The sequence below is a fragment of the Sus scrofa genome, chromosome 3 (genome assembly GCF_054392235.1).
Source record: "Sus scrofa isolate SSC_HxYL_T2T_F1_AM1 chromosome 3, Sscrofa_HxYL_maternal_Yorkshire_Landrace_v2.0, whole genome shotgun sequence".
NCBI classification, from domain to species: Eukaryota; Metazoa; Chordata; class Mammalia; order Artiodactyla; family Suidae; genus Sus; species Sus scrofa.
In genome coordinates, this window is record NC_139385.1 from 84718295 (window position 1) to 84745251 (window position 26957).

A 26957-nucleotide genomic window follows, 5' to 3' on the forward strand; every position below is an offset into this window, starting at 1 on the left:
CTATATTTTCTCCTTGATTTTATTATGAACATTCAGCATCTCTCTTTATTCTCTCTCTTGCCCTCAACTTTTCAAAAAAAAAAAAACACTCAGTCTTATTTCAAAATCATGATCCTTTCCCTGATTGAAAATCACACTTATAAAAAATTTAAAAAGGTTGAAGTCTGAGCCAGAAATAGCAAAGGAACCATTTAAACACCAACAGGTCTATCCTAAACTCTAACCAAAAATACTAAGTTATAGAACAATCAGAGAAGGAAACTAAAGCGTGGGCCCCTTTCTGTTCCTGGCAGGGATGGAAGAAATGATCAGTAACACCATTTGTGTTATGAAGAACTCCAAAGGGTATTTGGCGCCATCTACTGGACGTCGAGCAGCTAAGTATAAAACAAAGGGTTTTTCTAGTTTTTCTAGAGATTATTTTACACAAACATATTACAATGACCAGTTAAATAAGATAATCTGAGAACATATGTTTCGAAGAAAGAACTGAAATCCTAAGACAGAGTAGAAGTGGTGTGACCCCCGAGCACCTAGCAACTCAAAGGCATTACATGAGCACTGACAGACAGGCACAACCCTAGAAATAAGACTTAGAAATTCCAGACTGTTTGAACCAGAGCTTTAAGTTAAAAAGTTATGCGTAATAGCAAAAAAAAAAAAAAGTAGGAGTTCCTGTTGTGGCTCAGTGGTTAACAAATCTGACCAGCATCCATGAGGACGCAGGTTCAATCCCAGGCCTTGCTCAGTGGGTTAAGGATCTGGCGTTGCTGTGAGCTATGGTGTAGGTCGCAGATGTGGCTCGGATCCTGTGTTGCAGGCCAGCAGATACAACTTTGATTTGACCCCTAGCCTGGCAACCTCCATATGCCACAAGTGTGGCTCTAAAAAGCAAAAAAAAAAAAAAAAAAAAAAAAAAAAAAAGCTATGTGTAATAGCATAAACATAAGCTGGCAACAGTTTTTATCTTTGAGTAGGCATCAAGCTAAACTTATTAGACTGGGCAGTAAAAGGAAATGTTGAAAATGATAAGCACAAAAGATTAGACTTGTCAGATAATCTTTTCTGCATTTTTGAAAAATCCCCAGTTTCCTTCCTTTGAGGTGCTTATACTCTAGATAAGGATAGTATGTAAATACCAATGCTGAGTGGCAGGTTCATTAACGCCATGGAACTTCTAACAGAGATGTGCCAGTCAATAAGGACCTCAGAGTGGCAGGGAAGACAACTGTTTGTATTATAGTATATAATATATAACTGTCTAAAAAGTTCCAAAACTGCTGAATTAAAAAACTATTTAGGAGTTCCCACTGTGGCACAACAGGATTGGTGGCATCTTGGAAGTGATGTGATGCAGGTTCCATTCCCAGCCCAGCACTGTGGCTTAAGGATCCAGCATTGCTGCAGCTACAGCTTAGGTGGCAACTGTGGCTTGGATCTGATCCCTGGCCCAGAACTCCATATGCTGTGGGGCGGCTAAAAAAGAAAAAATAAAAACAAACAAAAAAACACTATTTAGGGAATTACTGCTGTGGCACAGTGGGTTAATGATATGACTTGTCTCTGTGGCGTTCCATCCCCAGCCCAGCACAGTGGGTTAAGGATCTGGCATTACCACAGCTCTGGCATAGGTCACAGATGTGACTTGGATTCTGTCCCTGGCCAGGAAACTTCCATATGCCATGGGTGCAGCCAAAAGAACAAAAAACAAACAGGAGTTCCCACTGTGGCTCAGAGGGTTAAGAATCAGACTAGTATCCATGAGGATGCAGGTCTGACCCCCAGCCTCGCTCAGTGGGTTAAAGGATCTGGCACTGCCACAAATGCAGCTTGGATCTGGCATTGCCGTGGCTGTGCAGCTGCAGCTGCAGCTCGGATTGGACCCCTGGCCTGGGAACTTCCACATGCTGCAGGTGGAGCCCTAAAAAAGTAAAAAATAACAAACAAAACACTATTTACAAAACTGAGTTTGACACAGTTAAGCACAATGACATGAAAATGAATTTTATTTTCTAAGTTTTGGGGGAACTGATTTTATTCTTCAGAGTGTAAAAATCAGGACTGTAATTTTCTGCTTTAATAACATCAATCCCTCTCTGTGGCTATTTTGGACACTCCAGTATCATGATATCCAATATCATGAAGTTAAATTTTAAAAACCTCTAAAAATAATGCTTTGCGAAAATTACTCTACAGATATTTGTGATTTAAAAAATAAAGCAACAGCTAAATAGGGGTCCATATATTACACACACTATGTAGCAGTTAAAAAACCAAAAGGTAGAGGTACATATACCTGCATGGAAACATCTCCAAGACAATGCTGAGTAAATAATTAAGTTGTAAAATGATCCTTACAGCATATTATTTGCGAAAGAAAAAAAAAAAAGCCCAGGAGTTCCTACTGTGGCACGGTGGGTTAAGAATCCAACTGCAGGAGTTCCCATTGTGGCACAGCAGAAACAAATCTGTCTAGGAACCAGGAGGTTGTGGGTTTGATCCCTGGCCTCACTCAGTGGGTTAAGGATCCAGTGTTGTTGTGAGCTGTGGTGTGAGTCAGACATGACTTGGATCTGGCGTTGTGGCTGTGGCATATGACAGGTACAGATCCAATTCGACCTCTAGCCTGGTAACCTCCATATGCCGCAGGTGCGGCCCTACAGAAACAAAAAGACAAAAAAAAAAAAAAAAAGAAAAAAGAATCCAACTGCAGTGGTTCGAGTAGCTGCAGAGGCATGGGTTCGATCCCCTTCCCAGTGTGTGGGTTAAAGGACCTGGCATTGCGGCATCTGTGGCTTGCATTAAATCCATGGCCTGGGAACTTCCAAATGCTGTGAGTGTAGCTGTAAAAAAAAAAAAAAAAAAAAAGCCTAAACAATACGTATTTTCATTTACAACACTAGCTGTTACATACATAGATGAACAAGGGTCTGCAAGGAAACACTGCGAAGGATTCACAATGAACTAGGACTGTTCAAAGGGGATCAGCGGTCATGTTTTATAATTTTTGTAGGAAAAATGTGTTCATGTATTAGTTGGGTAGCTAAAGGTTAACTTAAAAACCAAGGGAAGTGGTTAAGTGAAAAAAAAAAAAGTTACTGAATTGTATCCATGAATTCCACAGGTACTTACTGAGTGCTTTACTCTGTGTCAGGCACCCTGAGGTGCTGGGGCTACGGCAGCAAACGAGACAGAAACCCTACTTTGCAAAGCTCAAAGTCTAGTGGAAGAACCAGACAGTAATAAATGAATACAGTGTGTCAGGCAGTGATAAGCTGTACAGAAAAGGAACCTGCACAGAGCATGTGGAGAAACGGGAACCCTCACACATTGCTGGTAGGAACGTAAAATACTGCGGTTCCTCCGGAAAAGAGTTTGACGATGCCTCAAAAGTTTAGCATAGGAGTCCTGTAGTGGCTCAGTGGTAATGAATTCAACTAGTATCCATGAGAACTTGGGTTCGATCCCTGGCCTTGCTCAATGGGTTAAGGATCTGGCGTTGCCATGAGCTCTGGTATAGGTTGCAGATGTGGCTCGGATCCTGTGTTGCTGTGGCTCTTGCGTAGGCCAGCGGCTACAGCTCCAATTCGACCCCTAGCCAGGAAACTTCCATAGGCCGTGGGTATGGCCCTAAAAAAACAAAAAAGAAAAAAAAAGTTTCGCATATAGTTTACTTATATGACCTAGTAATGCCACTCCTAGTTATGTACCCAAGAGGATTGAAAACATATTCATACAAAAACTTATTTCAGCAATATTCATAACAGCCAAAAAGTAGAACCACCCAAAATCCCATCAAATGATGAATTATAAATAAAAATGTGGTATATCCACACAACAGATTACTAGCCGTGAAAAGGGATAGAGGCCTGACACTCACTACAACATGAAAAACCTTGAAAACATTATGCTGAGTGAAAACAGCCACATACAACAGGCCACGTATTGTGTGATTCCATCCATATGAAATGTCCACTTACATAAAAAGGGCCAGAAGAGCCACATTTAGAGACAGAAGTACATTTAGTGGTTTCTGGGATGGAGGTAGAGGTGGATGGGGGGGTGACTATTAATGAGTGTGGGGTTTCTTTGGGGATGATGAAAGTATTTTAGAATTAGATAGTAGTGATAAATAGCTCTGTAAGTATACTAAAACCACTGAAATGGTATACTTTAAAAGGGCAAATTTTATTTCAATTTTTTAAATGCTGAAAAAACAGTAAAACAGGGTGTAAGGTTGGAGAGGACAAGAGGGCTGCTATTTTGGATAAGGTGGTCAGGAATGACCTTATTTTGAGCAGCAACCTGAAAAACATAAAGAAGCTACCCATGTAAATCTGAGTTAGGGGGAGGGGGACGAACATTCCAGGAAGAAAAGCAAGGAGGAAGACGGTTGAGGTGGATACACATCTGTTCTCAGGGAACAGCAAGGAGGCAAGCAGCGTGGCTGAAAGCAGCAGCCAGGGGCAGATGCTGCAGGAAACTGGGGTTCAAACTTCACAGACACGTACACCACACTAAGGACTGGACTTCACTCTAAATGATAGAAAAGCCCTGAAGCCAGGAGCAATGTGACTAGACGGACATTTTTAAAGGTTCACTCTGCTGCTAGGTGGGGCATCACCTGAGGTGGTAAGAGAAGGAAGGAAACCTACTGGGGGTTATCATAATGGTCCAGGCAAGACAGATGGCTGTAGTGTGGATGGTGAAAAGTGGTCAGATTCAATGTACATCGAATCACCACAATGAACACTTTAATATCTTAAAATTGTTTATGTCAACAATAATGCAATAGATCTGGGGAAAAAAAGTGGTTGGATTCAAATTATACTCTGAGGTTAGAGCTAAAGGGATTTCTCATGAACCAAATGTGGGGCACAGAAAAAAGTGAGGTGTCAAGGAAGACCCTAAGGATTTTGGTCTTGGCCAAGGCGTAAACAGAGGGGTTGCTTAATGAGATGGGGAAGCCTCAGAAAAGAAGACTGGGCAGGGAAATGAGAGTTCAATTAATCTTAAATTTGAGGTGCCTAATAATGCAAGCCCATATACAAGCCTGGAATTCAGTGAAATGGTCAGGCTAGACGTATACATTGGAGAGCCACGGCAGAAGATGTATGAAGCTATGTGAATGGATGACTCACCAGAGAGACTGGAGCATCTGGGGATTGGGCCCTGGAGCGCTCTAATCTTTAGATACTTCGAAGATTTAGCAAATCTTGGCAGCAGCTTGTTAGAGGAAGACAAGGATGCTCCAGCTTTGTTATTCTTCCAGAATCAGATGACCTGATGGATGAAAGTTCCTTCAAACCAAGACTTCTCTTCAGATCAGAGGTATCGTCTCTCTGGATTTTTAAAGATTTCCACTGCCATATCTTTGGTGTTAGCTCACAGAGGGTGAACCTACTGACCTATCCGATGTTCTCAGGTTATTTCTTTACAAAGTATGCTGCCTTGAGGATCTCAAGTCAAATCTCTACTAACATTACACTAAGATAACAATCCAAAAACCTATAATTCGATTTTGGGCATATTATTTCATCTCAGAAGTTTTAGCTTCTTATTAGACAACAATTGGGTCTGCTTTCCCTTAGATGTACACAAATGTGGTCAGAAGCAGTCCCTGTCGTATAAACAATTTACAGACAGACAGTACCTTTACAGAAAGGAGGGGATAAGGGATTCTATTTAGCTCAACTGGCAAAAAGTCTAAGCAAAATGACACCCGTGCAATGGTTACTAGAATTTGTGCAGTTGATGTAGCGTATTTAAATATTTAAGTATTGGAGACAGTAGGTAGATAAACACTAATGATTTCCTTTTGCTCTTTGCTTTTTAGGGCTGCACCTGTGGCATATGGAAGTTCCCAGGTTAGGGGTCGAGTTGGAGCTACAGCTGCCGGCCTACACCACAGCCACAGCAACGCAGGATCCAAGCCACACCTGCGACCTAAACCACAGCTCACAGCAATGCTGGATCCTTGATCCACTGAGTGAGGCCAGGGACTGAACCAGCATCCTCGTCAGGTTCGTTTCCGCTGAGTCATAATAGAAACTGCATAAAACACTAATAATTTCTGCCCCTAAGGTCTGAGCAGCCTCAGGTTTCTCATGTGGGAATGGAGATAATAGTATTATAAGGATTAAATGAACCAAGGTGCTCTATACACTGTATTATGCAATGCAGTCATACTACTATTATTTTCTTCACAGGGGACTAATTAGCCAGGAAAGCTTTTAAAAAATTCTAATAGGTGGTCAAATTTCCCAGATGCAGTAAGGATTTAAAAATCCAGCTAAAGACACTTGTGAAATTATGTACATATAAGAATAGCGATTACAGAAGTTCCCATTGTGGTGCAGCAGAAATGAATCCAACTAGTATCCATGAGGGTGTGGGTTTGATCCCCGGCCTTGCTCAGTGGGTCTAGGATCTGGTGTTGCCATGGCTGTGGCTTGGCTGGCAGCTGTAGCTTTGATTACATACATATTTTTTTAATGGCAAAGCATTAGAAAGAACTTGAATGTCTAACAATGCGGAATTAGTTAAAATATAGTCCATCCTATAATGAACTATAATTGCTGGCCTTAAAAAAAAAAGCAGAATTCCACTGGGGTGCAGTGGGTTAAGGATCCGATGCTGCAGCTGGGATTCAATCCCTGGCCTGGGAACTTCCACATGCCACAGGTGTGGGACTTAAAAAAAAAAAAAGGCACTATTACTTATACTAATAAGAAAGTCATAAAATGTAGCAATAAGTAAAAAAACACAGGTGCAAAACAGTCTATAGAGTTTGCTCATATTTGAGCAATAACATGCTTGTGTATATATGAAACATCTCTGAAAAGATACACAATTAGCTCATCACTATTTACCCATTTGTGCTGTCTATACTGTTCCACGTGTTTGTATTACTGAAAAAAAAAATTAAAATCTAACCACAAAGGCTCAAATTATTAGTGAAATATGAAAAACAGAATGGGTAATGGCATTATGATCACTATAAAAAGAGCTTCTTTCAAATAAGAAAAAGAAAAGCTTACCAAAAGACAAATGGAGCCAAGGTATGGAATTAGTTCCTCACAAAAGAAATACGCATGGCTAACACATTCTTAAAATGTTCACTTTCCTTAGAAATAAGAAGCAAGCATAAATTGACAGAATATTGTAAATCAGCTATAATAAAAAATTTTTTTTAAATAAATTAAACAAAACCAAATACTATCATTTTACCCATCAGAAACTTAAAAAAAAAAAAAAGATTACACTCAAGACTGGAACATGTATATGAAATGGGAATGCTCATGCTTCACTGGTGAGACTTGGCTGTCACCTCTCTAGCCACACACACACACCTTAAAAGCCTTAAAACATGCACACGAAGAATAAACTCGCACACTTTACCTCACCCAGCAATGCACATCCAAGAACTAACATGAGGCAACAAGTACAAAAAGAAATATGTAACAGGGAAACTATTCACTTTTTTTTTGGTTTGTTTGTTTTTGCTATTTCTTGGGCCGCTCCCGAGGCATATGGAGGTTCCCAGGCTAGGGGTCGAATCGGAGCTGCAGCCACCAGCCTATGCCAGAGCCACAGCAACGTGGGATCCGAGCCGTGTCTGTGATCTACACCACAGCTCACGGCAATGCTGGATCCTTAAACCCACTTAGCAAGGGCAGGGACCGAACCCGCAACCTCATGGTTCCTAGTCGGATTCGTTAACCACTGTGCCATGACGGGAACTCCACTTTTTTTTTTTTTATCCCTGAAATAATCTACTCAGTTTTAATTATAACAGCAAGTCATGGGAGATAAGTCAGTATTCACCAATGAATGATTAATTAATAAATTATGGTATAACCAAGCAGCTATATAAAAGCTGAGTTTCCAAAGAATTTATAAGAGCATTTAAAAAATGTTCACAGTACATGGGAGAATAAGGATTAGAAAAAGAGAGCAGCATAAACATTCTGATCTCTTTGGCCACAGAAGCCTGGAAAACACAGATACCAAAATGTTAACATTCTGCGGGTAGAGTACAGCGATTTTTTTTTTTTTTTTTTTTTAATTTCTGACTCTTCCCAATTTTTTTTTTTTTTTTTGGTAACAAGCATGTATTGCTTTTCCATTGAGAAAATAAATGGTATGTGGAGGGCAAAAAACAAAGACACAAAAATCCAGTTATAATTTTTCATTCTTCTAATTTTTAAACTATGAAGAATCATGATATCTAAGTCTTATGTATGAAAAAATCAAATGTATATTTATTTATTTAATTTTGTCTTTTAGGGCCGCACCCATGGCATATGGAGGATCCCAGGCTAGGGGCTGAATTGGAGCTGTAGCCACTGGCCTACGTCACAGCCATGCCAGATCCGAGCCAGTCTGCAACCTACACCACAGATCATGGCAATGCTGGATCCTTACCCCACTAAGTGAGGTCAGGGATCAAACTTGTGTCCTCATGGATATTAGGTTCATGTCCACTGAGCCATGCTGGGAACTCCAAAAAAATGTAAAGAGACTCTTTTATCTAGTAATAAAAATATTAAATACAAAAGGGTAGAAATATTGCTTTATTTGAGAAACTTACTTCCAAATTACTTTCATGTGTTTTAAAAAGTCCTAAGGAGCATCCAAGAAGAGAACATATACAGCTTCCATAGGAATAAGGACAAAAAAATGGGGTTGATGACTGCCCCAAATGGTATTTCCTAAAGGAAAAAAATGTAATATTTAACCTTTTTTTGAGGCAGGGTAAGTGAACTACACACATCATAAATAAAATTTTCTTACTTTACAAGGAGGAAGGACTGTGATCCTGTTTTTGATGCACATTAAATACAAAATACAAAATCCACAGCTCTGATCAAGATGAGGGGAAAACATCATTCTTCAACATTCCAATTCTCATGCAATGAAATCCAAAGGTCTGTTAAATCCACCTTTTCGATTCATGTACTGCCTATGATGAAAAAAGAAAATTTATTGTTTATTTTAAAAAAAACCTCTTCATTCTTATTAAAAAAGCCAATAATTGACAATGCTTCAGAAACCTATAAACCATTTTTTAAATGGCAAAGTCTAGGGCAAAAAATATTCAAAGTTAAAATCCAAACAGAAGTATGGAAATACACTTTCAAAATTATTTGGGAAGATTCTATAGATAAAAAAACATACAAGTGAAAATGGTACTATTTTAGCTAGTTTAAGGCAACAGAAAAGTTTCAAAATAGGTATTCATCAAGCAAATTCGATTTCACACTATATATTAGTTCTTCCCTTAAGGACCTTATTTGAAGGTAAATGTACAACAGACTGCTGATGATTCTGGTACCTTTACTCACAGCAGTCTCAAATCACACTACTGATGTTCAAATTAATTGGAATATTAGTCTTTTGTCAGTGATAAAAGTAGAGAGAAAGGCAATGTTGATGTCTTGACTTTTTGGTTCATTCAGTGAGATTTCAAGTATGGATTGGTTTCTTCTGTGGTATTAATAAAATACACCTATACCTAAACAGAAGGATATTTACATTTAAAAAATCCTTACACAATCAATCTAGATAAGTAATTCAGGAAGAATTCATTTTAAAACCTGTAATTATAATGAAAGTAAAGCCTAAAGACTTGAGGTTATGCTATTTTAAAGAAAGAAGTACCTACAGCCCTAAAACATTTAAGCCAACCACCCTGTCCTACAATAGTTATTAGTTCACATGTAAATTTGAAAAACATCAGAATATAAGCAAGATTAAAACAAGGACAGGAGTTGCGGTGCAACAGGATCAGCAGCATCTCTGCAGCAACAGGACGAAGGTTCAATCTCTGGCCCAGCACAGTGGATTAAAGAATCTGGTGTTGCCATAGCTTCGGCATAGGTCACAACTGCACCTCAAATCAGACCCTTGGCCCAGGAACTCCATAGGCTGCAGGGTGGCCACAAAGAAAGAAAGCAACAACAACAAGGAATAGTATGGAAACTATTAATAAGGGACTGTATGGAAAACTGCTACATTTCATACAAATATGATTATCCCGTCACAAATTCTTTCCCAAGTATATAATTTATGTTAGTTCAAACATAATAATGGCAACTTTGCATACCTATACTTCCTCTTCTGAGACACATTTATGGCATAGGCATTTACAGAGCCATCCACCTTTTTTCCCTAGAGAAAAATAAGAAACAAAAACCAAAAAAAAACCAAAACAAACAAACAAGAGAAAGGATATAGTAAATGTCCTGATCAAAAAGCTGGGTCCTATAGATACATTTAAATGGTAAGATTCAGGAGTTCCTGTTGTGGCTTAGCCGTAACGAACCCGACTAGAATCTATGAAGAGCAAATTCAATCCCTGATCCCACTCAGTGGGTTAAGGATCTGGCATTGCCAAGGCGTTGCTGTGAGGTGCGGTGTAGGTCACAGATCCAACTCAGATCTGGTGTTGCCTCGGCTGTGGCATGGACCCCTAGCCTGGGAACTTCCGTAGGCCTCAGGTGTGGCTCTAAAATAAAATAAAATAAAATGCAACATTTATTTAAGAATGAGATAGCCCAATGAGTGAGGAGTTTCCTGTCGTGGCGCAGTGGCAATGAATCCGGGACTAATATCCATGAGGATGTGGGTTCGATCCCTGGCCTTGCTCAATGGGTAACGATCCTGCGTTGCTGTGGCTGGGACGTAGGCCTCCAGCTGTAGCTCTGATTGGACCCCTAGCCTGGGAACTTCTATATGTTGAGGGTACAGCCCTAAAAAGACGAAAAAAAAGAATGAGGTAGCCCAATGAGTGAAAGAATTTTCAGACCCCAATGAACTCCCAAGTGTTATAACTCTCTGTTCACATTTTCATAGTTACATACAAGCAATTAAACCAATATTGAAACCAACAAACACTCATGGTACATATATTATGTACAGCCATGCAGGGAAATAGGGTAGCAGATCCTCACCTTTTCTGATCAAAGAGATCTTCAAAACCAAATATAAGTTATAGATATTTTTTCTAGAAAATTCACATTCATAAAAATTTAACTTGGGACCTTAGCTCAATGCATTCTCAAATCAGTCACCATTTACATCTAAATCCCATTTCTGGCCCAGGCCTTGCAATTTTGATTTTTAAATCAAGAGTCAGAATACAGAATAACAGATGTTAATGTTGTATTACGTGCATCTTGGACTTTTTCATTAATTCCTTTATGGGTTTTTTTTTTTTTTTTTTTTTTTTTTTTTTTTCCTTATGCCATGGCTGCGGCAGCAATGGATCCTTTAACCCACTGTGCCACAGCGGAACTCCCTCTATGGATCTTATGATTCATCCAAATCAACTCATTTTTTTTTTCTCTCTCCTCTTTTAGGGCCACAGGTGCAGCATAAGGAAATTCTCAGGCTAGGGGTCAAATCACAGCCGAAGCTGCCAGCCACACACAGCCAAGCAACGCTGGATCCGATACGAATCTGCAACCTATACCACAGCTCAAGGTAACGCTGGATCCTTAACCCACTGAGCAAGACCAAGGATTGAACCCTAATCCTCTTGGATACCTGTCAAGGTTCATTTCTGCGGAGCCACAAGGGGAACTCACCACTTTCTGTTCCTCATGCCCGAACTGCTTTCCCAACCCCCATCCAACCTTCAACCAACTGGTTCTTATCCATCCTTCAAGGCCCAGTTCAAATAATCCGCTGCCAGGAAGTGCCTTCTTCTTTAACTCTCACAGAATGTTAACTGTGCTGTCCTCAAAACAGCCTCCATTTCCTACCCCGCATTATCATGATGTATATACATGATATTATTTCCTGAGACTACAAACTCATGTGGAGGGATACGGATGCGAGTAACTTTTGCATTCTCAAATCCTAGGCCACTGCACTTACAGGTGCTTAGAAAATGACTAAATGTATGAACATCACCAGTTAATGCCAATATGCAGGCACACACGTGACCGGCCCCATTACTCACGGGCGTGTACCCTATCTGTGTGGCACATTTGTTTGATGGGGGAGAAAAGGATTCTTATCCACTGGCATACACAGATGAGGTACATACTTGAAGCTGAATGAAAAAAATATATATCTGGTCTTCCTTTTCTATTCCTATCTTTTAGGGCAGGGAAAATACTAGGTGAATTACTTAAGGTGTATTATTTTGACCTCCCAATAGTAGGAGGTAGGCATGTTCTGGAAAGACTGGCTTGGAAAAAAAGTAAATGATATAAATCTTTTTTCAATTACTGATGGCTTGCTGATTTTGAATTTGCAGAGTGCTCTATTCTCATTTGCATGTTGGAAAAGAAAATTACCCATTAATAAATATAACCAAGCTTTGAAACTTGCTAGAATGTTAAAATGGGAGAGAAAATAAGTGACTACACTGGCATATGAAGAGGTTCCAATACAGATTAATGATGAAATATCACAAGATACACATTACTGTAAAATATAAATGGGCTGAGACTTTCTGATAGTCATGGAGCCAAATGCATTTGAATTAAATTAACATCCTTGTAGCTGTCCCCCCAAAATTCTAATTCTAGTAAGAATTCTTTCCTAGTCTTCCAAAAATAGTAACATTTAGTTGTCTTATTCAGAAATATCTTCATTCATCCAATATATGTATTAATAAACCAGTTCACTTATAAAATAGTCTTTGTAATAACAAAGATTCAGTATATTCAAGGAAAAAAACTTGATAAACTGCATGAAGCTCTAAAATGGGGTTCACATAACCATTTGTGAGAACAAGAGCTCACTCTTAATGTTCTCGCCTTAAAACCCCAATCCCTCTAGTACTCCTTCTTAGGTTATACACTGACATTTTAAGAAAAAACCATAGGAGCTCTACATAATCACATCAGTTAGAAAGAAACTCTAATAGCATCTGAGATTATCCCACTCCATTTACATTTAATGGAATACAAGATCAGGGGAAGTGGATTATTTTTGACAACTTCCCTAAAAAATCTCAATTTCCCACTTGCAAAATGAAAAGGACTTAAAATTCTGTAAGAGAGTTTTAGAAATACATGTTCTCCCTCTCCACACACCCTCTCCCTGTCTATCCTTATTAGCTTCCTCTCTCTATCCTCCCTTCTCCCTTCATTCAATTTCCTCTCCCCCTCATCTCCCCTTTTGCCCTATTTCTCTCTTCCACCTGCCTTCCTCCCTCCCATCCCAGCCCTCTCTTCATCTCCTTCTCCACGATTCCTCCCCCTTCCCTGCCCCACTTCCTTATTCTCTTCAATATGAAGACCTGGGCTAGAGAGCTCTCACTCTCCAATCAGGCCCTCTTCCAGCAATGCGAGAAGTATGCAGCTAGGCCACACATCTTTATTTGGCAGCTGCATTTCATTTCTGTCTCACAGCACTGCCCCTTCCTATAATCCTTTCTCAGTTAACGCTATCGGCTTGACACCTCAGAGTCATCACCTGACTACTCAACCTTCACTCCCACCACCAACTGGCTCCTGAATGGTTCTCAATATTGCAGCCCCCTTCGAAGTTCAGGCCTTCATTATATCTTTCACTGCATGGTTCTGACTGAGCAGTTCTCCCAGCCTCCCATGTGTCCTCCATGATGCCCCAGGTCATTTTTCTAAAACACACATTTAATCTGTTACTCCCTTGCTTAAAAACCATTACTTTCTCTTATCATCTTAAGAATCAATTCTAGGAGTTCCCTGGTGGCCAAGTGGTTAAGGATCTGGCATTGTCACTGCTGCAGCTTGGGTCACTGCCATGGCAAGGGTTCAATCCCTGGCCTATAAACTTCTACGTGTACCACTAAAGCAAATAAATAAAATAAATAAATCAAATATATAATCAACTCTAAATTCCTAAGCACGTCTAAGGGTATCAAAAGCCTTTGGTCAGTTGTTTCCGCCTTTATTTCCAGCCTTATTCACAGTCATAGTCACAGCCCATCAACAACCTTTTACAAGTCCATGAATTTGAAATCCCCACAATACGCCATGCTATTGCTCCTTCATGCCTACATGACATCTTTAGAAGGTTTTCCCTCTACTTCAAATGATCTTTCTCCTGATCACCTCTACTGGCCCTTAAAAATCTAGTGCAAACATCCCAGGCAAATACTCCCTGAATTCCAATGGCAGTTTACCATTTCCTTCTCTTTGCTTTCATGTATCTCTTCACACAAATTGTTACTATCTTCTAATGGAATAAACTTGTAGCAGTGGAAGAAATTACAAGTGACAGTAAAAGAACAAGGAAAAATGGGATAGTCATAATACATTAATTCAAGTAAGACTACCTAAGTGGCTACACGTTTTACTTACTTTTGTAGAGTCAAAGGAGGCAAATCCCATTAACTTCATCATTTCTATTTCTTCCTCTGTTTTGCCCTCTAAGTCTTCCTCTACAAAAAAAAAAAAGTGATAAAAATTTAAACTCTATCATTATATATATATAAAAACAGAGGCAACAATAGATTAACAGTCGTTCCAGCTTACCAGCAGAGACTACACTAGACAATTATCTAAAGACTTGAGTTTTAATTAAACTCTTCAATTTGGATAGAATATAATTTAAGGTGCAAGAAAGTATTATGCTCTCTATCCTCTATTGTAAGAGACTGCTTAAAAGGATATGCTTGGAGCCTTTAGGCAGGACCACCTTTATGTTATTTATTTATATTTTTAGGGCAACACCCACAGCATATGGAGGTTCCCAGGTTAGGGGTCTAATCAGAGCTGTAGCCACCAGCCTACGCCACAGCCACAGCAACTCAGGATCCGAGCTTTGTCTCCAACCTACCCCATAGCTCATGGCAATGCCAGATCCTTAACCCACTGAGAGAGGCCAGGGATAGAACTCACATCCTCATGGATACTAGTTGGGTTTATTAACCGCTGAGCCACAATGGGAACTCCAGGACTACCTTTAATATCAGACAGGACACTAATCTTCAAGGTACTTTCAAAACAGAATATGCTCATGTTTTTAACTGTCCTTCCTGTGTCAGGAACATCAGATAACCAACAACTAAAGTACAACTGAAACAAAATCTTGGAGTTCCCATTATGGCTCAGCATGTTAAGAATCTGACTAGCATCCATGAAGACTCAGGTTCAATCCCTGGCCTTGCTCAGTGGGTTAAGGATCAGCATTGCTGTGAGCTTTGGCGTAGGTCGCAGATGTGGCTTGGATCTGGAGTTGCTGTGGCTGTGGCGTAAGCCAGCCGCTGCAACTCCAATCTGGCCCCTAGCCTGGGAACTTCCATATGCTGCAGGTATAGCCCTAAAAAGAAAAAAAAAAAAAATTACAAAAAAAAAAGGACACTGTTTAACTTTTAACAATTCTCTCTTAAAAAAAACTCAAAACCACATGCAATGAAACATAAAAAATAGTGTTCCAAAATTATACTTTTATAATTTTATCACAACTGAAGTTATCTATAAAAGGCTATACCTTTCCTACAGTAATTTATCTAAAATTGTTACCAGTAATCTGACGTTCTTTGCTCTTTATTTCTTTTGTTTCTTTCTTTTCTTCGTCTCTTCTTTCTTTCAGTCGAGAAGGGGAGGGAGATGTGGATCTATGTCGCCTTGGAGACCTAATATTTAACAGATAAAGATGTCAGAAGCAGAGACATACTTGTAAGTAAGTTTCTCAAGTAAAGCAGTATTTCTGCCCTTTTGTATTTAATATTTTTATTAATAGACAAAAGAGTCTCTATACATTTTCTTAGAGTTCCTGTCATGGCTCAGTGGAAATGAATCTTACTAATATCCATGAGGACGCAAGTTTGATCCCTGGCCTCGCTCAGTGGGTTAAGGATCCAGCATTGCCATGAGCTGTGGTGTAAGGTGCAGATGTGGCTTGTGCTGATGAGCACAGAATACATGAATACCTGAAAAGTAAAGGCTCTCCAGAGCAGGAAATTTGCTCCCCAAAGCAGGATGAGGAAGAAGGTTCTGCCTAGAGCTTGACTGTTAACAAAATTATTTACTGGTTAACATCAATTACACTCAGTATAGCTAGGCTAAAAAAATTTTTTGCGAGGCAGAAAAAATTAACTGTTTCTAACAATTGCACACAAACACACAAAAAGTATTTTTTTCCTGATCTTAAGAATCAGATTCCTAGAGTTCCTGTCCTGGCTCAGTGGTTAACAAATCCGACTAGGAACCATGAGGTTGCGGGTTTGATCCCTGGCCTTGCTCAGTGGGTTAAGGATCCAGCGTTGCCGTGAGCTGTGGTCGCAGACGCGGCTCTCGGATCCCGAGTTGCTGTGGCTCTGGTGTAGGCCAGTGGCTACAGCTCCAATTTGACCCCTTGCCTGGGAACCTCCATATGCTTTGGGAAGTGGCCCTAGAAAAGACAAAAAAAAAAAAAAAAAATCAGAATCCATTTCTAAGTTTCATCCAAGCTCTCACATTCTTTTTTTTTTTTTTGGCTTTTTAGGGCTGCACCCTGTGGCATGTGGAGGTTCCCAGGCTAGGGATCCAATCAGAGCTATGGCTGCCCGCCTACACCACAACATCTGATACGAGCCACAACTGCAAACTACACCACAGCTCATTGGCAACGCCAGATCCTTAACCCACTGAGCAAGGCCAGGGATCAAACCCGAAACCTCGTGGTTCCTAGTTGGATTCCTTTCATTTCCGCTGCATCACAAGAGGAACTTCAGCTCTCACAATTCTTTTTTTTTTTTTCTTTTTTTTTTGTTGTTGTTGTTGCTATTTCTTGGGCTGCTCCCGCGGCATATGGAGGTTCCCAGGCTAGGGGTCGAATCGGAGCTATAGCCACCGGCCTACGCCAGAGCCACAGCAACTTGGGATCCGAGCCGCGCCTGCAACCTACACCACAGCTCACTGCAACGCCGGATCGTCAACCCACTGAGTAAGGGCAGGGACCGAACCCGCAACCTCATGGTTCCTAGTCGGATTCGTTAACCACTGCGCCACGACGGGAACTCCTCTCACAATTCTTGATTACATAATTGAATAAACCATTATCACGAAAAGTTAATAAAAAATAAGATTAAAGGACAAACACATCTCTTACTCTTGCCAAGCTAAGTGCTTGCTATGTGCTTTTAGTCTATTTTTTCTCATTTACTCCTCAAGGCAACTCTACTATGTGGAATGTTATCCCCCCCCCCATTTTACAAATGGGATTGTGAGGTTTAGAATAAACCTCATAGGATGAAGTTCCCTTCATTTCAGGAAATTAAGTCCCTTTATAAGTGATACAAACAAAGTTAAGGGCAGTGAATACTTACGCAGTTGCGGTGAGACTTGCGGTAAAACTTCTGATAATTTTCTGCACTTACCTGGAACGTCTTCTGTGGGGGGAACGAGAGCGGCTCCTTCTCCGATCTCGCTCGCGGGACCGGGACCTTTCTCGGCGCCTGCGTTCTCTCTCCCGGGATGTGGACCGGGATCTCCTACGCTCTAACACAAACACACAAAATTGCAGAGTCAAAAATTACTTCAAACACCTATAGCTGCGTCATCCAACGGAACTATCATGTGAGCCACTTTTAGTTGTCACATTAAAAAAGTAAAAAAGACACTGACAAAATTAATTTTAACAGTATATATTTAACACAATATAGTCAAACTATTATCATTTACATGTACTTGTTACAAAGAAATATTAGATATTTTATATTTTTTCCCTGCACTAAATCAAGGAAATCTGGTGTGTATTCTACACTTAAAAACAGGAGTTCTCAATTCAGATTGAGATCATGTTAACTTTTAAGATCAAATCTGATTAGTTGAACAAGGGGACAGAGCCAAGGGCCTAAGTGAGATCTCCCGATCGAAGTCTCGGCTTCTCTACCCCTTTGTGGGGACGGGGGCCAGAAGACATTACGACGTGAGCTCCCTGCACAAAAACTCCCAAACAACGATTTCCCTATAAACTGGAAAGGAAACACTGAGCATCGAAGAACCTGGCGGTTACCATACGCTGAGTGTTACGGAGTGTGTCATCAATTTTCACGGCAGTTTTTAAAAATAGTGTTACCCACCCACCCCACCCCCATGTCTAATTATTACTGGAATTCGGACACAGGAAGATTGGACGGTTTGCATTCGGCCACTTACAAATCAAGGGAAACATGGTCTGATTCTAAATGCCCCAGCCACACGACAATAAAGGTTACTGTACGAGGCTGACAAAGTCTCGGCCAAACCCTAACTTTGGAATAAAACTGCCTTCAAACCGGAGGGTTGAAGCGTGTAGGGCCCGGGTCTTCGTTCCCCCATCTACCTCCGCTCTTCTCCTCAGGAAGAAAGGGTCGCCTTCTCTGCTGCCCCTAAACTGGGGGGAAAGGGGGAACAGGTCTCCAGCGGAGCCCCAGATCCTAAAAAGTGCTTCTGGACTTACCCCTCCGCGGAGAGCGGCTGCGGCTGCGACCCATTCGGAGTCCTCTTCCACCTCACACCGCCCCGGAAACGACTTTGCAACTTCCGGGGGGCCCGGAACTGACCTTTCACCGCCGACTGGAAAACGACAAAACGACTCGCCAGGGTTCCGGTTTCTAAAGCCTGGAGGCGGTAGTGAGCTTGTTGTGACTCTAGCGGCTACGCCGCGACGCTCCCTCTTCACAGTGTAGGGATTCAGTTGAGAACAGAGTTGGCATCTCTCTCCCTCCAACCCCCCTTTTCGCGGTGGCTTCCCCATCTTCTCTGTGGGCCTTAAACTATGCTACCTGATGCTGTTACAGAAATGTCTGGGAAGGGCTGTATATAAACCACACTAACACAGACCTCATTTTCCCTCATTTTCCTTTGCAACTGTCTTGTCCACATGCATATTTCATATCAGACCAATTCTAAATATTGCACGTACAAACAGTTTAAGTCCACACGGGGAAACACTAGGGTGGAACAGGTGGCAGAGAAGCAAAGGGAAAGAAAACATGGGTGAGAGCTTTTATTGAGTTTTGTGGGAAGGAATAGCAGAGGCAGGCATGTTAGCTAAACAGGTTTACGATTACTAATTTGAATAATTTCAGCGGGCCTTGGGATGTAGGGGCTGTCCGATGCCTATACTCCCGAGTTTGGCAGGGAAGGTGGGCTGCTGAGTACAGGCTTTCCACTGGCTAGTCTGCATATGAAAGGCACGGTCAGAAGGGAAATCTTTTGCTGTCTCTGGGAATTAGCTGGCCCCGGGAAGGGCAGTCTCAGCAATGCCCTAGATGACAAAACACCAGAAAAGAAATTAAAAAGGTATGATTAATAAAATTATTCATACAAATATTACACACCTATGTACCAGAGTATTAATCAGTGCAAAAGACACAAGTCAGCTCTTGACTAGGGTGCAGTCAAGTGAGGGATACAAACAAGTATAGTGTCAAGATGCATTGATGGGGCTGATCAAGATATTATGTGTACATAATAGGGGTACCTGCTTTGAGGGGGAGGGTTGTCAAGAAAAGTTTCCAGGGGGAAATGATGTTCAAACAAGACCTTAAGGTTGAAATACCAATTAGTCAGGTAAAATGGGGTGACTTCTGTGGTGGGGACAGGTGTAAGATTATCCAGGCAGAGATTGCAGGTGCCAGGGCAAGAGGCAAGGGAGAGGACAGGCTGAAAGTAAAGAACTAAAGTATGGCAGCTACCTAGGGAGCAAGGAGGGAAAGGTAGAGGCTAGAAGCCTCGTGAGCTACGGTAAAGAATTACCCTGAGGCAAAAGCAATTGAGAGCCTTTTAAGGGTTTTGAGGATGAGAGGGAATCACAACTGAGTTTATTCAGAGGATACTTTGGGTAATGTGGAGTTTTCACTAGAGGGGAAAACACATAGGGAAGAAGGTACAATAATCTATATTGGAAATTACAGTGGCCTGTACTAAAATGGTACCAATTGGTAAGGTGGAAAATGGCTGAATTTGAGAAATAATTGGTAAAACTGGGAAAACTTGGTCATTTTTTGATGCAGAGGATGAGGGAATTAGGATTCAAGCATAATGTCCGGGTTTCTGGTTTGTGAAACTGGGTAGATGGCAGCATCATTTACTAAAATAAGGCATATACATTTGGAGAAAGGAGCTATGTTCAGATCTGGACGTGCCCCTTTGAATACCAAAAAGGAGATGCCAAGTAGATGTGCCTGGAAGAAAGATCTAGGCATTAGGGAACCACTGACTGAAACCATCCGCCCTTGGCCAGGAATGATAATCTTTTGCATGAGGTGTCTTACAACAGGAGGTCCCAATTAGTAACAAGGTGCTGTGGCCAAAAACTAACTAGGAGAATTCAGGAAGGGCCGTAAGGAGGAAGGAGATGCCAGCCCATAATGTGTCCAGCCAACCTCCTAGAAACCTTCATGCTGGAATCCATCTTGACTGACACGCCACCAGGAAGGGCCTTGAGTTGGATCAAATTATAGGCACAAGCAGGTTGATGGGCCAGAGGCAACCTGGAAACCAACCCAACTTCCATGAAACCTGAGACTGTGAGCTATATGGCAGAGCAGATCCCGAGTTCCCTTACACCTGCTGCTCCCATTTGACTACCCCTTTCCAATGAAGTCTTTTGGTTTGTCAAAACATGTGACTCCTAGGACAATTCATATCAAGTATTATACAAGAGCTCACTCTCCAGCCCTGGAAAGTGTCCCCCTTCTGGTAACATACGTTGTAACTACAGAGAAAAAAAAAAAAAATCATCAGAATACAGAAGTTCATTTGAAGCCACAAGAGTACATGAAACCACCCAAGGGAGACTAAGGAGAGAAAAGGGCCTGGAGACAAAGGAAGAATCCTAAAAGGATACTAAGGAATAGGCAGAGAAACAGAAGGAAAACCCATTAAGTGTGGTATCAGAGAAGTTTTAAGAGAAGGCTTTTTTTTTTGTCTTTTTAGGGCCACACCTGTGGCACATGGAGGTTCCCAGTCTAGGAGTCAAATCGGACCTACAGCTGCTGGCCTCACACCAACATCGGATACTTAACTCACTGAGCAAAGCCAGGGATCAAACCTGTGGCCTCATGAATGTCAGTCAAATTTGTTTCCACTGAGCCATGACAGGAACTTCAAGAGAAGGCTGCTTTTTAAGGAGAGCAAAGTGGTTAATTTTAAATGAAACAAACCAAAAAAAAACATCTAATATAAAGGCGTTAGCAACGAACTTTTTGACTCAGGAAGTTTTAGTGGAGTTGAATTGTGAAAGGCTTTTGCAGTGAAAACAGAATATGCAGAACCATCTTGAGAAGTTTGGCTTTATGCAGGGCAAAATACAGCAGTCGTAGAGGTAAATGTGTAAGGCTTTTTGAAGATGGGAGAAACTTAAGCACATGTAACTATTGGTGTGAATGGGTATGGGGGGGGGGGAAGAAAAAAGTACAGAAGAGAAAGAAAAAACAAAGGGGTAAGTTTCCTAAAGGGACAGCCCTAAGATTAACCATAGCTGGGAAAAGAAATGCTGTCTCCAAGTAGCTCCTCCTCCTTAAAGATGTGGGATGTGTTCTGTCAGGGCTTCCCCCGCCTTTTTTTTTTTTTGGCTGCACCCATTACAAGTGGAAACTCCTTGGCCAGAGACTGAACCCATGCCTCAGCAGCGACCTGAGCCACAAGACGCCGGATCCTTAACCTGCTGTGCCAGTGGGAACTTCTGTGAGGGCTTCTTTATTTAGTGATCAAGTTGCTTTCTTACTAGGATGTAGATTATCCAGCACTGTATACTTTTAGCCCTGTATCTAGAAGAAAAATCCTGTTTCCAATACAAGGTTTGATGTTCCCTCATTTTAATGGCCACTTTAGTGGATTCTGAGTTGGGGTAGGGCTGGGGTACCATCAACATTTGCGATCACACTTGCTTACAAGTTCCCTCTCCAACCAGACAGCAATTTTTCAATAAAGGCAAATTGTAAAGTATGTATATGTTTAACATAAGAATTAACATTAACCACCTGTGATTCCTGCAAATGTACTATTTCCAGCCTTGGTTAAATGTTTTACTGTTGCTAGTCCTACTTCATATAAAATCACCAGATTTTATAAAACTATCCTACTTTATCATTGCAAATGGATGCATGCTGTTGAGTCCATAATTTCTCCACCTAATTAGATGTAGTCTTATCACTAGTTAACACTGACTGATGATGTTTTAGGATTTTTTTTGCTTTTGCATCCCTGTACCATGGACCTTGGGAAGAATCACAAACTCTGTGGTTGGGAGGAAGTGGTACTATGACTTTTGTTTTTTAATGTAGTCAAGTAATTTAGGTACACATTGCTTGACCTTATGATTCGACATACTGTTTCAGCTAAGTGACTATCATTTGCACCCCTGGCTCTATTATCCTTTCCATTTTTTACACAGGTTCATCTTTAAGGGAATAAAACTTCCAACATAGTTTCAACACAGGCAGTCTAATATCCTAGATCAACTGCATTCAGAAAGAACTTTCTGTAATGATGGAAATATTCTATACTGGCCCTAGTACAATAGCCATTAGATACCTTGTGGTTAACTAAGCACTTACAGTGTGTCTAATGCGATTAAGGAAGTAAATTTGAAATTTTATCTAACTTTAGATAACCACAGTTACTCTTGGTAACCCTATTTTTGCATTTGATGTTGTGAACTATTAATTAATGATGGTAATCAATCCTACTGAAAGACTTGAAATGTGATAGTGCTGGCTGATATACACTTGGTAAAAAAGCTAATGACTGCCATTGTTCATTTAATTTTGCCTACATTGCTAAATTTCAAGCTAGATCTATTTAAGAAAAAAAAAAAAGGTACACTTACATCCATCTTTCATAATTTTGCATTTAGAACATTTTCTCTTAAGGACCTCTTCTTTACTGATAGCCAAGTAATTACTAGAGGGTAAATATTGTTTTCTAGCCTCTGCAGGCTTAAAAAAAGGCTTGGCGAACATTATAAGGCAAAAGGTGACAAACACAAAAGTTTTCATATGTAATGGTTTATGATACTTTAGCTGGCAATTTTAATACTTTATTGAAAATATTCCAAGTAAAAAGAATGAAAAGTATGCAAACATTAAAGTGTTTGGTAAGAAAACAAAAGCCGATCTTTACTATCAATGTGAAGTACTAGCTGACAATTATCAATTTCTCCAATGAGAACACAGCTTACTTGTGACTGAAGAAATAATTATTTTATGAATGACATAAGCAACGTGGCCAAGGAAAGAATCAATGGACAGGAACCATATGTAATTCCAATTTGATTGACTCATATAAGTGAAATGAAGTAATTTTTTACTAATATACTCGAATTTTATCTTTACTCCCAAGGTTTGTAAAACTTCAATTATTCAAATAATTCAATTTAAGATTGGTATTTATATCTTTAAATACGTAAAGGTAAGGAATCTCTGATGTTATAGTAAGACAGTAAAAAAACAAAAGCATCTCTTGAAAGAGATATAATTATAGCCAAATACAAAAACAAGAAATGCAGCCTCTTGATAAGCCAAATTATTGTATTAAAACACCTAAACTACAGTTCTGGGGGTGGAGATAAGGGAGACATTCAAAAGCTTCCTTTAAATTCCCCATGAGGATGAATTTTGAAAGGACAAAAGTGACTTATGAATCTGTGGACGTATCACAAGGGAAGAAAAACTAGCAATAAATTATAAAAGCTAAATCTAATTGGAACAAAAATCTAAATTGAAAAAAATTTCTGGCTTCCACCAAGGCTTTTTTTCCTTCATTTTATATAATAGCTTATTTATTCTTTTTCCAAATGGGTATTTCTTACTTGTACAGATACATAAAGGTATTTCCAATTCTTAAAACATACTAAAAATAGACATTAACCACAAAAAGCACTATGACTTGAAAGATAATGAGCATGGCTATTTTTGAAATAGCAATAAACAGAAGCAGTCAACATATATAAATCATGACAAATGTACACCTCATTTTGATAAAAATAAGTTCTATTTGTACATTAATGCTTTATTATCAGCTTCTGTATGATATCCTCCAACCTTATTTACATTTACTATGAGATTTCTAATAGCATGTATAACTTAAAGGCACTCAATTCAGAGGTTATAGAGTCCTGAGCTTAAGTAGAAAATAGGATTCCCAACTAAAATTTGAACATAAATAATTCTAAAGTTCATAGAATATGGAAATGTTTAAAGTATAATATCTGGTCCATAAATAATCTATGACCTTATAATAAAATTGTACAGAATGTCAAAGAAAAGGCCATGTAAGGCAAAAGAATATCCTCAGATTCCCGGCACCACCACTCCATTCAAGTGCATTTGAAAGTCTGAAGCTGATTTTTTTGTTGTTAAAATCCTAAGAAAGCTAAATAAAAAGCAAAATACAATAGTATGGAAATGCTTAAGTTAAATAAAAAGTTCCTCAGCTTAGTCTTCAAAACTGTGAAAAAAAATTTAATGATTAAAAACATATATAGATTAGAAGAATATTGGACTAGGAGGAGGAATCATAAAGAGCAGTTGAAAAAAATTAAAGGACAGCTTTAAATGCACTAATTGAAACAGTATTTATAATTGGCCAAATTACTCCTTTAGCATTTTTTAAACCAAATAAAAATAAAACTTATAGATGGATAACTGAAGTTTACTAACATTAGGTAGGAGGATCAAAGTTCAAGCTAAAAATTAAACCTATATTTGGTTGCAGAGAATTGTGAAATTTACCTACAGCAATTTTCTACTGATGTCAAATTAAAAAGCATGAATCAACAACATCTTTATAACAGAAATGGTTTGACAGACATTTTCTTGGCTTTAAAATGTTTTTTCACATATGCATAGAAATGTAATGATGATCAGAATAGTCTTCTGTATTATCTGCACAGTTCATAAGGCCTTTGTCATTATTAGTCACCTTAGATGTGAATATCAGTAGGGCCATTAAATTAAAGCTGGCCAAACAAGTTTTCAAAGTGCTACTGCTTCCAACTGATGGGATCCTCAGTTTTCTGGATTTTCTGGATGACGATTATTTTCAGTTCTTTTTTCAGGCGATATATACAGGAAGTTACAACAGATATATAAAGGGAAGATCAGAAGCCTGCTGTCCAAGTTCATCACTACTTGTTCCTATAAAACAAATTTATAGCTTTAATGGTAATAGTAATATTATAAAAATAAAACAAAGACCTAAGCTATTGAAATGAAGGTTAGTATGGTGGTTCAAAGCTTGCATCTGGAGTCTCAGAGTCACTGCTCAAACCTCCAAACTCCCACCCACTAACTGTGTGGTTTTTGGCAAGTTACTGAACTTATTAACTGCAGCTTCTTCACTGTAAAAGGAGACATTAAGAGTACCCACCTCACAGGATTACACTGAGGATTAAATGAGACAATAGAGCACAAAGAGGGCTCATTCATAGTTGTTCCTATAATTCAAATAGCAGGAAAAATTGCTACTGTAAATCAAGGTGCCCAAGTTAGAAAATCAGGTACTATTGCTGACTATCTTCCTCACCCCCACTCATACTTGTGCACCATATTCTTTCAATTGCACCCCTTTATTTCTAGAACCCATCAACATTTCTGCATCTCTACTGCTACCTTCCTTAAGTTAAGGTTCTCATCATTTCTGATTTGGATTATAGCAATAGCTTCTAAACTCTTCTCGCCATTAGCATGTGTCTAATCCTTCTTACACATTTCTGAGATCCTTTTATAATGCAAATCTAGTTGGTAGAGTCCTGTAAGATGAGTTTTAAAATAAATATATAAAAATCACTAGCCTTCTTAATATGTCATCAAAAACTATTACGAAAAGATTCATTTCATATGAACAATTAAAATATAAAATACTTAGCATTATACTTCCAGGAAACACAGGAATAATATGGGGGAACACTAAATTTTAGAGACTTAAGAGACCTGACTAAATGTAGAAAATATCATACTGTAGAAGGGAAGATATCAATTTCCCACAAATTACTCTGTATTTAACAGTATACAGGGGTTCCTGTTGTGGCTCAGCAGGTTAAGGACCTGATGTCTCTATGAAGATGTGGGTTTGTTTGATCCCTGGCCTTGCTCAGTGGGTTGAGAATCTCAATTGCTGTGGCCGTGGCGTAGGCTGGCAGCTACGGCTCTGATTCAACCCCTAGCCTGGGAGCTTCCATACGCCACAGGTGTGGCCCTAAAAAGACAAAATGAAAGAAAACAACAGCAACAAAAAAAACCCTCCCAATATATAGCAAAACCCTCATAGGATTTTTTGAAAGGAAACTTGAGAAAATGATTCTTTACCTCATACAGAAGAATAATCATGCACAAAGAACCCAGGGATTTTTTTTTGAGAAGATGAGCTTGATGAAGATGAGTTTCCATTACTGGTATTAAAATTCTTTTTTTAAAGTGAGTCTAAGAGTTTCCATCATGGCTCAGCAGTAACAAATTTGACTAGTATTCATGAGGACTTGAGTTTGATCCCTGGCCTTGCTCAGTGGGTTAAGGATCCAGCATTGGTGTGAGTCTCAGATGTGGCTCGGATCCAGTGTTGCTGTGGCTATGGCTAGGCCAGTGGCTGCAGCTCTGATTTGACCCCCAACCTGGGAACTTCCATATGCCACGGGTAAGGCCTTAAAAAGCCAAAAAATAAAAATAAAAACAAAGTGAGTCTAAAAGTTCCCTGGTGGCTCAGTGGGATCCATCCAGCATTGTCAGCACTGTAGTTCAGGTTCATGTCCCCGGGAACTTTTGCATGCTGTGGGTGCAGCCAAATAAATAAATAAAGTCTAATTAAAACAAAGTATTACTGATTGTCTCCACAATAAAATTAGTAAACATAACAGAAATAAAACCAAGTATACAAGGACTTAGTATATGATAAAAATGGCATTTCTAATACATTGATATATCTGATACATTTCATTTGTATCAGCAAAATACTCCAATGAAAAAATTAAATAAAAAGTAGAAAAAAGCCCAAATGGCTGTTTATGTAATCCCAGTTAGAAGGCCTAAATATCACATCTACCAC

General features: G+C 39.6%; 2 protein-coding genes across 14 annotated transcripts in view; both read right to left on the reverse strand.

The window, feature by feature from the left end:
• Positions 1-1988: 1988 nt before the first annotated feature.
• On the reverse strand, positions 1989-18439 carry SNRNP27 (small nuclear ribonucleoprotein U4/U6.U5 subunit 27). Of its 11 annotated transcripts, none has more exons than XR_014841748.1 (9): positions 18370-18439; positions 17306-17426; positions 15468-15580; positions 14304-14383; positions 8797-8965; positions 8594-8714; positions 7041-7126; positions 5142-5283; positions 1989-2843 (listed from the first exon to the last, which is right to left on the reverse strand). XR_014841748.1 is itself a non-coding variant. In XM_003481192.5 (6 exons), exons 1-6 carry the CDS (start codon positions 18401-18403, stop codon positions 8911-8913), a joined length of 468 nt encoding a protein of 155 aa, XP_003481240.1. In that variant the 5' UTR covers positions 18404-18439; the 3' UTR covers positions 8564-8910. The 11 variants fall into 11 exon arrangements, 2 of the variants coding, with proteins under 2 accessions (XP_003481240.1, XP_084875162.1); XR_014841746.1 differs by lacking the exons at positions 1989-2843; positions 8594-8714 and adding exons at positions 4168-4305; positions 10109-10173; XR_014841741.1 differs by lacking the exon at positions 1989-2843 and adding an exon at positions 10109-10173 and having other exon boundaries at positions 4168-5283.
• Positions 18440-22924: 4485 nt separating this feature from the next.
• The window catches only part of GMCL1 (germ cell-less 1, spermatogenesis associated), a 49645-nt gene continuing 45612 nt past the window's right edge, over positions 22925-26957 (reverse strand). For all 3 annotated transcript variants that reach the window (XM_085019032.1, XM_085019033.1, XM_085019034.1), the window contains one exon: positions 22925-25054. In XM_085019032.1, the coding sequence (XP_084875158.1) occupies positions 24926-25054 (129 nt within the window). In that variant the 3' untranslated portion in view covers positions 22925-24925. The remainder of the gene's footprint in view (positions 25055-26957) is intronic.

What these genes read in the sequence shown, in the direction of transcription:
- SNRNP27 (XM_003481192.5), bottom strand. Translation starts at nt 18,403, where the DNA reads ATGGGTCGCAGCCGCAGCCGCTCTCCGCGGAGGG. An exon ending in CCCCACAGAAGACGTTCCAG is followed by an intron (nt 15,581 to 17,305) that starts GTAAGTGCAGAA and finishes GTTAAATATTAG; the next exon opens with GTCTCCAAGGCGACATAGAT. An exon ending in TCTCAGAAGAGGAAGTATAG is followed by an intron (nt 8,966 to 10,108) that starts GTATGCAAAGTT and finishes TTTTCATCATAG; the next exon opens with GCAGTACATGAATCGAAAAG.